The following is a 15146-nucleotide window of genomic DNA, read 5'->3' on the forward strand; positions in this document are numbered from 1 at the left end:
TGCTCATTAGTAAAGCTGTTTTTTTTTTTGTTACTGATTAAACTCGGTGGGGGGATAAAAGTTTTCGGAAGACTGGGGTTGTCAACGTCCAAACTGAGAAGAATAAACTGTGTAAAGTGAAACCATAGATGCAAAAGGGAGGGAGCACCACCCGCAGTGTCGGAGGCTGGAATAGAGCTGAACCATCCCAGTAGGGTGAAGTCATCACTATTGACATCTGAAGAACCCACCCTCAGGTGACGTTCCTGTGTTTATCGACGCACTGTGACGTCATAGACAAAACTCGTTAAACGACAATGCCTACGATGTATTGGCATTGAGTGAGTCTCCAATCATTGTGGCGCATACCACCAACACGTAGTCAAAACAGAACGGCTCAAGGAGCCTAGAGATTGTATAATGCATCTTCTGTTACGGTATTCTCCCACTAACAAATCGCAAATGATTTGAAGTTGCCCAACTGCATACCATCTTTTGATGTAATTACAATTCTCAGCAGTCCTTCTGCTGGCCTTGTGTCAACAATGAGTGGCAATAACGAGACAATCTGCACTTCACACTTAAGCAGTAGCCAAAAAATGGATCTTTAATACAAATGTCATGAGCAGTTGTTGTAGAATAAACATATTGTCCTGAACAGCCTTCCAACACAATTTGGGATATCCCTTTTATTAATTTGCAGGAACCACATAGTTGTGTAACCGTAGACCATTTTGCAAGTAAACTACAACCCCCAGCAGTCCCCTTGATGGTTCTCAAAGAAAACTGAGCAGAATTCATCAAATACTAGGCATCTCGTACTCACAAGGTTCCAAAAGGTTTGTATTTTGAATTAAACGCTAATGGTAGATGGTGCTTTAAATGCACATCCTTTGCAAAATATCCTCTTACATTACAATCAGTGACCCGGAAGTATAAACAATTAACCACATACCTGTTCCAATGCCTGTTAAACTTGCCTTTTCAGCTGAAGCCATGTTACTTGTAGTATTACTTCATCGTCATATCTGGAAGCATTGCAGCGAAGCTTGAAAAGGAATATGCACAAGCGCGCCACTTCGCACGGCAGCAGGGGGAGGGGAGAGAGGAGGGGGCCTGCACAATTCCATCACGGAAGCGAGCAACAAGGCGCGATAATTGTTACCATATGGCGCCGCTGCTCGCTCCCGCAAGGAAATCGCCAGACGTGCACACTTTGCCATTGAAAGCAATGCAACTCGTGCACGTTTTTGCCGGCGAAGCTGTGCCGATGGCTAAAGGTCTTTTTCCTATTCAGCGCATGTGCGCTGTGTAGGCGAGACCTAAAAAAAGCAGAATTCATATTAACACCAGCGCACACAGAAATAGATTCTGAATTGACGCATGCAGATGAACGGACAAATCGACACCCACACATTTGCAGACAAGATGGAGCTAGGCACTCATGAACTCGCACAACAAAGAGGCACACAGAAACAACACAGGTAGAGATGGTGCGGCGCTAGGGTCAGAGCTGCTGACTTTGGAACTGGGTAACCAGGTTCTAGTCTCGACATTGACTCAACTTCCTCTGATTCTGTGCAAATCACTTTCTCACCCTGCGTAAAAAATATTATTAATTATCTGAGTTTGTGCAATGTAAGGCATGCGCATGCAAAGCGCTCAGATTTTCCTCTGCTGAGTTTGCGCTATATAAAACTGAAAAAATATGCAGCACTTACAACCAAGATACAAAACACTCAAAAATCTATCAGAACGCATCTGACACTTCACCTGTCACATCATGAGATGTTGGCGGTTCAAGTCATCCCTAGCTTCAGCACCAAAATAAGCTGCACAGAAATAATAAAACATATCAAACTGTCAAATCTGAAGAACATGCTACGAGGAGCATTTCATTCTAAATAGACTATGCAGTGTCCTTTGAATTAATTAATTACTTACTGCACAAGCCAAAACCGATATTACTTAGCAAGCACCCCTTTAACTAGAAGTAGGACACACCAACAGTTCCAACCTCAGAGAAGTCGTCTGCCTCACAAACACAAAGAATAAATCAAATAGGACATGACCCATGTGTCCAACGAAGCTCATCATTCCACATTGGTAGTAGACCATTACCTTTATTATTTCCGCTCTCTCTTGACTGAGTGCTGGGCACTGGCCTGTGGGTCATTGGGTATTAATGGTGCACTGTTGGATCCTGGGCGAGAGGCCTAACCCCCGTTGACTTCTCTTCAAGGTAAGGTTGCCTTGTTTTGCGTAGATGTGTTAGCCTTCCTAAGAGGCTACATCTTGCTTACCACTGGGCGTTCCTTTTTTTTATATTAGGCTAGAGCACCACTTGATTTGCTCACCTTACTCTTTTATAGTGAGTTTTGCTCCTGCTTATCTTTCAGTCGGCTTCTCCTTATTGCTGTGGTAGGAGTACTTTCCTTTGCGGGAAGTAGATACTACAAGGGGTCTCTGCCATTCCCTGGTGTTGCAGAGAGAGTGGAGGCACATGAGATGCATCCATGTGCTGTCTCAGAATCCTCCTTTTGTTCAAGAGGAGGCACAATTCTCAAAAGGTAAATCTCGACTATTTACCGAAAGCTCCTCTTCAACCTCGGCCTATCATCGCCAGGCATTCCAACAAATTGGGATAGGCCTAATAGGATCCATGGAACTATCTGGGAGGGGGCATAGGTATACACTGGTATTAGTGAGGTGTTTCCCTTAAGGAATGCATATGTTGCCCATATTTGTGATGTGCTCATTCTATACTTTTCCTGAGTACTACTGCCAGATGAAATGTTAAAGAATCAAGGTATCAATGTCATGCCTAAGATCATGGCTCAAGTCTGTAAAAGTTAAAATGCCCACCATATAAAAACCTCAGTTTAACATCCACAGACTGATGGATTGCTTAAACTGTGTAATAAGCCCTTGAAGGAGACGCTGAGAAAGCCAGTCAACCTAGACGTGAAAGACTGGTATAAACTATTACCTCTGTTATTCATCTTACTTTGTGTTCCCCAGTCATCGGCTGGGTGTATGCTATTGAGCTTCTGTTTGGAGAACAACCTAAATCAAAATTGGACATGGTCCTTAAGGAGTGGGTGGAAACTGTGGAAAGGACAGTTCAATTAGTAGAAAATGTAGCAGCCCTAGATATTCTCCACTCAGTAGCTCAGAGCATTTAGAGATGCCCAAAGATTACAGGAAGCACAATATAACAAAGGATCCTAGCTGAGAACCCTAGAAAAAGGAGATTACCTTTTGATATTGTTACCAACCATAGACCATAAGATACTAGCGAAATGGCATGCTCCCTACATGGTGACAGAAAATATAAGATCTCTGTCTTACCAAGTAACACATTCATAGAGAAGAAGGGATTCCCAAATCGATCAAATTTGTTTTAAATTAGCTACAACTGAGATGCTGTATGTTGGGTATCGGATAGAGAAAGGTGAAGTATGTTCCCAGGTTAAAAAAAATTAACCGGAGTATGACCTTGAGTACCAAAAACAAAGAGGTATGATCCTTTGTGGGGTTTGTAGGATATTATAGAACGTGTGTCCCACACTTTCAACCATATCAGAACCCCTTTAAGCTTTACTTAAAAAAGTCATCTGTTTAAGAGCAAAAAGAGGCATTGCCACCTGAAAGGCCACATTAGCAGTAGATTCACTCTTGAGATGTCCGTATTTTAAAAGAACTTTTGCCACACACAGATGCATCTGGTACTGGGCTTGGGACAGTCTTGCTTTAGGAGTTTGACGATGGGGAGCACCTAGTGTTCTGCATTAGTTCAAAAGTGTTGACTTGTGAGAAGGCATATGCGACTATTGAAAAACAATGTTTGGCTACACAATGGGCTATGGAAGCACTGAAATATTATTCATAAGGGTGCCACACCAAGGTCCTAACAAACCATGCTCCATTGAGTTGGTTGGCCCTGAACAAGGACAGTACCCATAGGGTATTGCTATGGTTCTGACTTTGCATCCATACATACTCCTTGTCGATAAATTATGAACCCTGGAAATTGACAAATACAACTGACTACTAATCAAGATTGCATGGGAATGCCCTGCCCAGATGTCAAGGGTTAAGAGGGGAGCACATGTAAGGAGTTGTTTAAGGGTATATACCCAAAGATCATGGAGCCAAACCCTACAACAGGTGCCTAGAGGAAAGGCGGAGGCTCCTGTGGTCAGTAGGATGGCTCCAAATGGTTGTCGCCGCCAGACAGATGTATTTTGGCAAAGTAAAGAGGAATAAGGAAGTAAGAGGGAGGCACATTCTGAGGCAGAGAAATGGAGGGGCCATGAATTGCGGTATTTCTTACCTGCAAGGAAGGTAGCTATTCAAATCGGAAGCCATAATAACAGGCACATCACAGAGAAAATCCTGTAAACTCTATAACTCACTGAGAGGGAAGGGGGCAGGGCCATGGGTTTTTGTAGGGAGTGGAGCCAAAGAGTGCAGGAACCAATAGGAATAGAAGCTCAGATACAAGGTGGGGTCCGGGGGAACTAGGTAGGTGGTGAACAATTAATATTTGGGAAGAGAAGGGGAGGGCGTAAGGAAGGAGGAGACCACTCCTATAAAAGCAAGGGAGAAATCAGCCAAGTTATGGTGCAGAATGGGAACAATCACAATCCTTACTCCTAAAACCTCTGTTTCAGGTGAAAAATTCAATGACGACTTTAGGAAAAGAAGGGATCAAGATTAGCCCTTGGGTCTAACAGAATTTATGAGAGACACTAGAGACTGAAATGGGAAATATGAAACTTGAAGGCTGATGATATAATAGTGTTAAAGGCTGGAGTAACCTTTGAGATGGGACAGTATTTTCAATGCATGAACTTTTATAGTGAATACCTCTATAAGTGTTGTGTTGCTTCAAAAAGAAACTTGGTTATGAGTAGGGCTTTTCCTTCTTCCATCCTCCATGTACAAAAGCCAGATATTTGAACTTTCAGGATTGCTAAGGTGGGTTAGGAGCAGTTGATACAGTGGCACATTTCTTCGAAGGTTTTTTCTGTGCCCGTTCTCCTTCGAAGTTTCTTTCTCTCTCCTTTGATCTGAAAGATATTTAGCTCTTGTGTTGAAATCTTGTCCTCTTATATTGCTCTTCGTTAAGGTTTTGTTCCTAATGGCCTTTACCTTTGCACTTAGATTGGGTGAGTTGGGTTCTCTTGTTTATGGTGTTCCTTACATTAGTCTTTCCAGATCGTTTAACTCTGTCACAGTCCAGGAATGGTTCTCAATGTCCATTCTGCTTTCTCTTGCTCTCAGAAGATTATTCTTCCTGTTTTCTTTCCCAATGCTTCTATCCCTACTGAAGTTCAGCTTCACAGCTTAGATGAGGACTGTGCGGTAGTCCTCTATTAGGACTGCATGGCAGCATTCAGACAATGTGATTCCTTGTTGATTAATTTTAGACCTACTAGACACGGACGCCAATCCTCTCCGTTTTCCCCCAGTCACTGGTTGAGATCAGTCATTTCCAGAGCCTACAGACTTTCTGACCTTCCTTTACCCAGTTGGGGGAGGTCGGTTGCCCCAATAGAGGTGCTTCCTCATAAGATATATGTGCTGCTGCTACTCAGTCCTGTGCTTCCTCTTTTGTTTTCCAATACCAAATGGGGTTGGGTTCAGAGAGGAAGGGATCTTTTGTTTCTAATGTGCAATCTTCCATTCTTCCAGATGATGCACAGTAAAGTCCTTTGCATTCACTGATTACTCATTTTACCGGACTACTGGCCTTGCTTCGTGCTATGGTGGAAGTGGAAGAGGCAGTAATGCTTTGATAGCTTACCAGCTGTGCCACTGGAATTATGCGGCTGGGGATGGCCAAATTCTGTAGTAGGGGATCTCTGTGTATAGTCATAATCTAGTGAATAGTCCCGCCCATGTGCGTGGACCCCGGAGCAATCACAAATAATCTCTTAAATTGTCAAAAAATGCAGAACTGCAAAGACACTTAAGAGAGAATTTAAAGACAGATAATGCAGCCTATATCCACAGGCTACACTGTCCAGTACTTCAACTATAAATTCCACCAAAAATCCACACAAACAGCTCAGCCTGCCCAGTTTCCTTTAAAGAGAAACTTGCCTCTACCAGCAAAAGCCTCTGGAATGATAGAGAGGAAGGTATGGACAGACAAGCCCCATAGGCTGCCATTATGTGGCTCAAACAGGATACTGTGCCTTTAAGAGAACTTCTCCCAGTATCCCAGAATGCACAGCAGGTCCTTTTTACTTTCAGTTCTTTTTTTCCGGCTCCTGCTAGCAGGACCATGGAGCATTGAGCTCTCCCTTTTCAAGGGTTTATTGGATTTGAGCACTTTTGGTGTTTAAAAGTGTTTCAGTTTGTGTGCTTGGTGTTTTTCTTCACTTCTGTGTATTTGTTCAGGCTTTTTAGGGCTCTAAAATGCCTGCTCTCTTCGACAAGTGCCCAGGATGTGCAATAAAGAAGTCCAAGTCAGATCCACACGACGTCTGCATCCTCGGTCTCCCTGATACACATGCCCCTGACAGGGCCCGACAAATCTGAAAAATTGTACTAGTCCTGCAGGTCTAGTAACTTGGAAAATCCCCTCGACCCAACTGCAACCTTCTTGACCTCTGTCTCTGAAAACAGAGCAAAAGTGACAAGTTAACAAGATTTAAAGGCATCTTTATTGCTTAGTTCCTTTGTGAGCAATAAAAATGCCTTTAAATCTTGTTATCTTGTCACTTTTGCTCCGTTTTCAAAGGCAGAGGACAAAAGTTAGTTTGTTTCCTACTCGCCAGAAAGGGCGAGTAGGAGCTAAAAATAGCTCGTCCTCATCCATTCTCCCTCGCAAATGCGAGCGGGCGAGTGGATTTGTCGAGCCCTGCCTGAGGAATGTGACATCTGCCAGACCTTTACAGCAAGGACCCTGAGGGAAAGGCTGAAGAGCAGGCTGCAAGGCCTGGAGGAGAGACGACTGCAGGCTGCAGGTGGGTCTGGGCAGGCTGGGAAGGCTCCCTCTGCCCCTGCTGAGGCCTCTGGGGGGCTCCCCAGAGGCAGGAAGACCAGCAAACGCTCCCGGTTTCCGACGACGACGTCGAGAGGGATGACAACGGTGTGTTCCCCATCTCCCCAGCGCTCTGGGTGGAGACGGCATGGAGGATCGACGTCTAAGGGCCTGGGTAGGCCGCCGTCGAGATCACCGTCGACAGAGTCTTCGTCGTTGACGTCCACGTCGAGCAGTCGACGTCTGAGAGAGAGCGGAAGGCGTCGGCGCTCGCCGTCGAGGCGATACTGCCGGTCGCCGTCAAGGAGGCGGTCAGCGTTGAGGGGATCCTAGAGGTCTAGGACCTCGAGGAAGCAATCGACGCCAAGAAGGAATCGATGTCAAGGAGACAACGTTTGTCGCGGAGGCGGCATTCGGCGTCGGGGAAGAAGTGTTCGACGTCGCGGAGGCGGCGTTCGACGCTGGAGAGGAGACGCTCTGCGTCGCGGAGGCGATAGAAGATGTACCTCTGTCCTAAAGAGGAAGAGGTCTGTACTCACGGTTCTTTCTGGTTCACAAGAAGGACAAGAACGAGTTCAGGCCCAATCTGGATTTGCGGCAAGCAAACAAGTGGATACGCAGAGAGAAGTTTTGCATGCTGTTGTTGCATCAGATTTATCCTCCGCTGCAGCAAGGGGATTGGCTGTGTGCCATAGACCTACAGGATGCGTACTTCCATGTGCCCATTGCACACAAGCGCAGTAAGTTCCTGCGATTCCAAGTCGGCGCCAATCATTATCAGTACACAGTGCTGCCATTCGGGCTGAAGTCAGCGCCCAAGACATTCTCGAAGTGCATGGCAGTGGTAGCAGCACACCTGAGGAAGAACAAGGTGTTTGTCTACCCGTACCTGGACAACTGGTTGATCAAAGCATCCTCCTTTTTGGAAGCTCAAGCGCATTTCCGGAAGACGTGCATTCTCTTGAACAAGCTGGGGTTGCACATCAACATGTCCAAGTCTGTCCCGACTCCGGTCCAGTGCATACAGTACTTGGGAGCCTCCATCAATACGCTGTCAGCAAGTGTGTCTCCGGAGGAGCGACGACCATCGATCCTTTGGAAGGCTCAGGCTCTTATGACCGCTCCATCTACAACAGTGAGAACGGTGTCTTCTCTACTGGGGTTAATGGCTTCTTGTATCTTCCTCACGCCTCACGCACGGCTGCACATGAGACCTCTGCAGGAGTGCTTAGAGGACCAGTGGGATCAGATGAAAGGATCTTGGGACAACAAGATACGACTGTCTCTGCATGCGATTCAGTCTCTGAAGTGGTGGTGTTCAGCGGAGAATCTCCTCCGAAGGGTTCCCTTCCACTAGGACATTCCCACTCAGACTATTGTGACGGATGCATCCCTCCACGGCTGGGAGGCGCACTCCGGAGACCTACAGATACAAGGAATGGGGGCCCCTCTGGTAGTCCACTTATCACATCAATTTCCTGGAACTCAGAGCTGTTCACTTGCCACTGAAGGCCTTTCTTCCGTCCTTTCAGACCAACTCTCTGCATGTGCAGACGGACGTAACGACCACGATGTATTACCTCAACAAGCAGGGGGGTTCGAGATCGCGCACTCTCTCGCAGGAGGCGCAGACGATCTGCCGCTGGCTTCTAGCCAGAGGACTGACGATAACTGCTACCCATCTGCCAGGTGTACAGAATGTTTAGGTGGACGCACAGAGCAGACTGATTCAGGAAAACCAGGAATGGGTCATTAACGACGAAGCACTAGGAGAAGACTTCGCAAGGTGGGGGACACCAGACGTAGATCTGTTCGCCACCGCCGAAAACAGCAAATGCCGACACTTTGCCTCCAGGTACTACCAGCAGGGGACGCTGGGGAATGCGCTATGGATCGATTGGTCGAACAGCTTTCTGTGCGCTTTTCCGCCCATTCCCCTGATTCCGGCAGTGCTCATCAAGCTATCCCAGTCCAGGGCGCAGAAGATCCTGATCGCACCGGAATGGCCCAGACAGTGGTGGTTCACGGACCTTCTTCACCGGTCTCTCCTTCCTCCCATTCGGCTGCCGTGCAGGCCGGACCTTCTCACGAAGTTCGGGGGGCAGATCGTGCACCGGAACCTCTTGTCTTTGAGTTTGGCGGCTTGGCTCCTGAGATAGTGCAATATGGCCATTTGAATCTACCAGAAGATTGTATGGACATACTGAAGGAGGCTAAGCGAACTTCCACTAGGACTTCCTATGCTTACAAGTGGAAACGATTCGGCATCTGGTGCAAGTACAAGAACTATGACCTTACCACGTGTAAGGAGGATGGAGTAGTTTCTGTCCTGTAACTCCAGTTCTGTAGTAGGGGTATCTATGATATAGTCATAGGCGCCCGCCCTCCTCCCCGGTGGAGAAAGATATTCATGTAAGGAATGCTACAGGTCTAGCGTGTTGCGCCTTCAAAAAGAACTGAAAGTAAAAGGGACCTGCTGTGCGTTCTGGGATACTTGGAGAAGTTCTGGAAAGTTCTCTTAAAGGCACAGTATCCTGTTTGAGCCACATAATGGCAGCCTATGGGGCTTGTCTGTCCATACCTTCCTCTCTATCATTCCAGAGGCTTTTGCTGGTAGAGGCAAGTTTCTCTTTAGAGGAAACTGGGCAGGCTGTGCTGTTTGTGTGGATTTTTGGTGGAATTTCTAGTTGAAGTACTGGACAGTGTAGCCTGTGGATAAAGGCTGCATTATCTGTCTTTAAATTCTCTCTTAAGTGTCTTTGCAGTTCTGCATTTTTCGACAATTTAAGAGATTATTTGTGATTGCTCCGGGGTCCACCCACATGGGCGGGACTATTCACTAGGTTATGACTATAACAGAGTTATCCCTACTACAGAACTGGAGTTACAGGACAGAAACTACTCCTTATGCGGCATTATGATGCACATTTCGCCATAGCATTACTTCATTATTTTGTCTTGTTTAAGCTTGTTTACACTGTCTAGGCATTGGTTGTACCTCATTAGTACCAATTTAACACCCAGTGATAACAATAAGCTACAGAAAGGTGACCTGTTAACGTTTGCAAAGGGCCTTCCACTGCATGGGAACCGGTCACTGATGTTTTTACCAACTTTTCAGCCAGAAACTAGTTTTTTTGTTAAAATCTGCATATTATGCGGCAGATGATGAATTATGTGACAAATGCGACAAATCTATAATTATGCGAAAATCACTGCACAATCGCATAATTCCAGTGGCGCTGCTTACCAGTAACCTCTTACTCTGATCCCTTCCTCCTGGTACCAGGCTTAACATAGGGGTAGACTTATGGCTTCCTTTCTTTAGGGACTTTTGTACAGTTACAGGATGTGGTTGGCGGTATCAGACTATATTACCTGGGGGAGACCGGCTCCTCCCCTGATGATAACTCAAGTGAGTTCTTTTAGGCAGGCGGCATTGCCTGTCTGTGAGCTGACACACCTAGTTTTGTAAGAAACAGGGAATTGGAGTAATGAGGTTTGTGGTAAATAAGTAAAGCATAACGTCACTTATCATAAAATGACACCTACACTGTCCTGGATCAAGCTCTGATCTCTTGACTGGGTAGGAGTATTCTGCATCATTCAGAAACTCTGTCCATCACCTTTTCCAAAATTGATTTTATCCACACTATGTGTGGGAGGGTATACTCAGACATGAGTCCCTAGCTCATTGCACCATCAGGATTCAAGCAAGCCGGGCCGACGACGGCTGAAATGCCAGAAACGGTCCCCGGAAGCTTGTCTCCTTCCCAGTATAAGAATTGGCTTGGTAGTTTGGTTTGCTCTGTTCCCATCATGCACTGGGACAGGAACAGACTAATTTGCATATAGCCAGGTTCTGAGCTAAAAAACGGTGATGGATCAAGCCCTGATCTCTTGACTGGGTAGGAGTATTCTGCATCATTCAGAAACTCTGTCCATCACCTTTTCCAAAATTGATTTTATCCACACCATGTGTGGGAGGGTATACTCAGACGTGAGTCCCTAGCTCATTGCACCATCAGGATTCAAGCAAGCCGGGCCGACGACGGCTGAAATGCCAGAAACCGGTCCCCGGAAGCTTGTCTCCTTCCCAGTATAAGAATTGGCTTGGTAGTTTGGTTTGCCCTCTTCCCATCATGCACTGGGACAGGAACAGACTAATTTGCATATAGCCAGGTTCTTAGCTGGGATGGTGCAGTGAGCTAAAAAACGGTGATGGATCAAGCCCTGATCTCTTGACTGGGTAGGAGTATTCTGCATCATTCAGAAACTCTGTCCATCACCTTTTCCAAAATTAACCTACACTGTCCTAAGCATGTTCTATCTAATGTATGTTCATTCTTGCTGATGTCTTTTGTCAAGCGAGTGGAAATACATGTCTCTAGACATAATGTAAGAGTTGCACGACTATTGTCCTATATATGACAACCTACTAAACTGATATATTATCTTAGTTTAAACTTGTATTCATATTTGCATGTATCTTACAGGATATACAGATGGCTTAAGTCACACATGAAATAGCACTTACTATGTGCTCTTTTAATCAGTCCATACCAGCCCTTTGCACAAGTCGTGGAATCTGCTGTCAAGAAGGGAATTAAACAGCACATGTTTATTATACCAGTATAGAGCGACTGCCCCTGCACCGGGCCCATTCTCTCTCTCTCTCTCTCTCCTCTCTGGGCTGCTTTAATATTACTTTCCAAGCTTACAACTTGGCATCGTTCCCAAACACTAAGTCCGCAAAAAATAAAGCCTTAAAGCCACACAGTTCCTGGCTAAATGTATGAAGAAATAAAATGTGAACTGTTTGACTCTGAGAGATGGAGAGAGATGAGATGTAAAAATGTGTTCAACCTTTCTCAAGTAGCGTTGTATTGTTCAAATGTATAGTTAATTGTTTGACTATTGTTCCCACGTCGTGTTTCTCTGCTTGTGTGCAATCTTAAACTGTGCATGCCACTGACGGGGAAGAATGTTCCGTTTGGGGATGGGAGGGCTGCGCTAATGTCAGAAAATCCCTTGGGGTTAAAACTCGTGCCTTCTGTGCGCTTTCTGTCCTGATCTTTTCCTTTCTCCCTTTCTCTCCTCTCTTGCACGCTTCTCTGCCGACCTCAGAGTAAACACGGCCTCTTTAAGAAGAACCGAAGACCTGTGCTCCTTGTAAGTGTCGCAAGCGGCTTGTGGTTTCGGCACCTTGTGAAACTTTCCAATAAATTCGCGCAACAGCATCAGAGCTGTCACTTGCGCGTGTATAAATATAGTCTCCTTCTACATTTGTTGGTGCACTAGTAGTTTCATTTCCGGTAACAAGTGTGTAAAAAAAAAAAAACTCTCGTAAACCACACAGGAACGATTGTTGGAAGACTGCGGTGGATTATCAATGGCAGGTGGAGTGGGCAGCTGTGAGAACTGTGCCTCCGAGGACGGAGCCGCTTCACGCTGCGTGCGGGCAGCTGCTGGTTAAAGAGGCCCCGCGCCGGGCACCACAGCGGCGCATAGTTCAGCTGCCTTGAGCTCGGGAGCAAACATTAACTACGGTTTATGACGGCAGAATTATGAGCTGATCTGATTAGAGGTTGCATTTCGTCTGTGCTGCTGAAGTGTGCTTCATTGAAACTGGTTGCTGCGATTGATTTTTTTGTATTTTTTGTAGTTCTGTTCTTTTTTTGTTCTTTTTTTTGGAAAGAGCGGAGAAATCTCTCACACGAACGGATACGTTGTGCTCTGTGTGTAAACGGATATTGTACCTTCCTGGCTCAGACATTGACCATGAGGACTCTTCGCAGGTTGAAATTCATGAGTTCGCCCAGCCTCAGTGAACTGGGCAAAAGGGAGCAGGCCGCCTTGGAGGAGCGGGGCACGCAGCAGCGACGAGCCGGCTCCAACGCCACCTGGAACAGGTAAGCTCCTCTTGAATACCCTCGCGCACGCTCTGCCCGGCTTCCGGGCTAGGACACCGCATGCATGGGGGAAGCGGTAAGCAGATGCACGTTCTCGGGCGGACTGGCTCACAGAGAAAGCAGGGCACGGCACGGGGTTCCTCTGGCCACAACCAGTCACCTTTTTAGGTTCATTGGCGTGCTATGGGATGTTCATACCCTTGGAACAGATTCCACGGCACCTGTTGACTAGAGATAGCCACGCCCCTGAAACCGTCAACAAATCATATCTTGCATAGTATTAAATTAAACTTCCGGGTCAGCTTTTCTAACGCGACTGACTTTTGCCAGCCCCGCCAGCCTTTCAGAGACTGCGCCCCCTCAAACAATATCCCAGCTTCTCTGTTGGCCCGTCCGCCTCTGATGATCAGTGTTTAAAATGTCCTGTGTGCCTCATGTTTTTTTTCTTCAGTATGCACGATTGTTCATGACTGACTTGTTTGTAATAGCTACTAAGATGCTCACTGTCTGTTTATCCAAGACCACGTGATATTGGGAGCACACGTCACAAGATAATGCATTGTAGTCCCACCTGCCACACCAGGCATGTTATTGTGAACCAGGGCTACCCAACAAGGGTCATTACGGCTGGATTCATGCCAGGTATCCAGGATGCGCTCCAAGGATGTGTTTACACACAGCGTAAATCGACCTGGAACTCATTTACATAGGAAGTGGTTATTGTGTAAATCTGGCATGGATCTCCCTTCCTTTCTGGACCTGTGCTGGGCACTAACAGACCTCCGGCTCCGTGTCATCCTTGATTCACTTTTCCATTTTGCCTTTAAGAAGCATCGCAGGAAGGGTTGGTTCCCGATTTCGTTGAGTGAACATGCATTTGCCATTTAGACGACAGGGAGCTTCTTTGTGGGCGCCGAGTGTGATAGTGTGTGCAGACCGTAACACCTGCATGTATTTACTGTTAACATTTATTATGAGCAGAAGTTGTGCCCTCTGATTCTTGCATCATGCTTCTCCTGCTTGCAGGTAGTTTTTGTGCGTGGGTATACACTGCTTTGATAGAAATTCCATAGTACGTCTTGTCTATGAGTAGGCAACTGATGTATTTTTTTTTATATAACAATCAACGTAAGAGTGTCAACAAATATAAGAAACAGAAGCAAAAGCCAAAGGTTCAAAAAGTCATAGGATTGCTGGTACCAGAATAGATTTCCAGTTAGTAAGGAGGTAAGATACACGTGCTCAGTGTGAACTAAAAGGACCCTCAGGCCCCAACTAAAAGTTGGTAGCCAGTTGTCTTCATTGGGTCCCAGATAGTTGAAAGGAAAATCAGAATTAGTGATTTACAGTGACTTAAAAAGAGTGTGGACTACTCCTCAAACAATTCATTTTAATGAGAGGGTAGCTCTAACTCTATTAAAACCAGTGAAACAAAAATGGACTGATAAGTGGTTGTGTTAATTTGAACCATTAAGTCCTAATAGTAGTGAAAAAATATAGAAAAATGGTCAACATGTTTCTGCTAAAGAGCCCAAGATCAGCTCAGCATTCGTCAGGACCAGAACAGTCATTCTCACTCCCTGGTGGACACACACTAAAGTATCCAGACCTATGGTGTGGGAAAAGAAACTAATACAACTTGATCTTGTTAAAGGTCAGGTGGATAATTATTCCAAAGGCCTCTCCTCATTATGGGAGACCAAAAAATCTGAAATGGAGAAATAGAGACAAACATGTGTAACTTATGAGCCCTCATTGTGAGTGTCAAAACATCATCTAGTTATAAACACATCTATGCACGTGTATGCATGCTATATAACTCCATAATTTGCTCTTATATGGTTACAGAAAATGTACAATGACAAAATAAAGGCTGTCACAATGTCCATGGATTCATATTCAATGTCCACTATTGTCAGCCTATAGTTAACGTGTGATGAAAATTCTGTACTCGTTATTAATCAGGCAAATACACCTTTGCGCAGAAAGTGCTCGTCAGAGATTGGTAACAACTGTAAGTTGAAAAACACGAAGTTAAAAAACACCTTTACATTAATGGAGGACCAAAGGAGCCGATCGCACTTAGAGAGAGGGAAAAAGAAGAAGAACTCACAGGTAATTATTTGTGTGAAAGCCCGATGGGCTGGCGGCAGGGGGCATATCTTCACGCCCAGATAATCTAAAAGTCAGAGAACAGAAAACTGATATATTGTATCCCTTCTCGACTCGGAGTGTTGGTAAAAGTCGTTATTAGGATG

General features: G+C 45.6%; 1 protein-coding gene across 3 annotated transcripts in view; it reads left to right on the forward strand.

Moving 5' to 3' along the window:
- The window catches only part of PRR5 (proline rich 5), a 583537-nt gene that overhangs the window by 177349 nt on the left and 391042 nt on the right, over positions 1–15146 (forward strand). Inside the window, exons 3-4 of one of the 3 annotated variants that reach the window (XM_086952737.1) lie at positions 12104–12148; positions 12775–12888. In XM_086952737.1, the coding sequence (XP_086808863.1) occupies positions 12785–12888 (104 nt within the window). In that variant the 5' untranslated portion in view covers positions 12104–12148; positions 12775–12784. Of the gene's footprint in view, positions 1–12103; positions 12149–12329; positions 12889–15146 lie in introns of those variants that run through there. The other 2 variants (XM_086952735.1, XM_086952734.1) reach the window with 2 other exon arrangements.

Source organism: Lissotriton vulgaris, chromosome 1_2 (genome assembly GCF_964263255.1).
Source record: "Lissotriton vulgaris chromosome 1_2, aLisVul1.2, whole genome shotgun sequence".
Taxonomy (NCBI): domain Eukaryota; kingdom Metazoa; phylum Chordata; class Amphibia; order Caudata; family Salamandridae; genus Lissotriton; species Lissotriton vulgaris.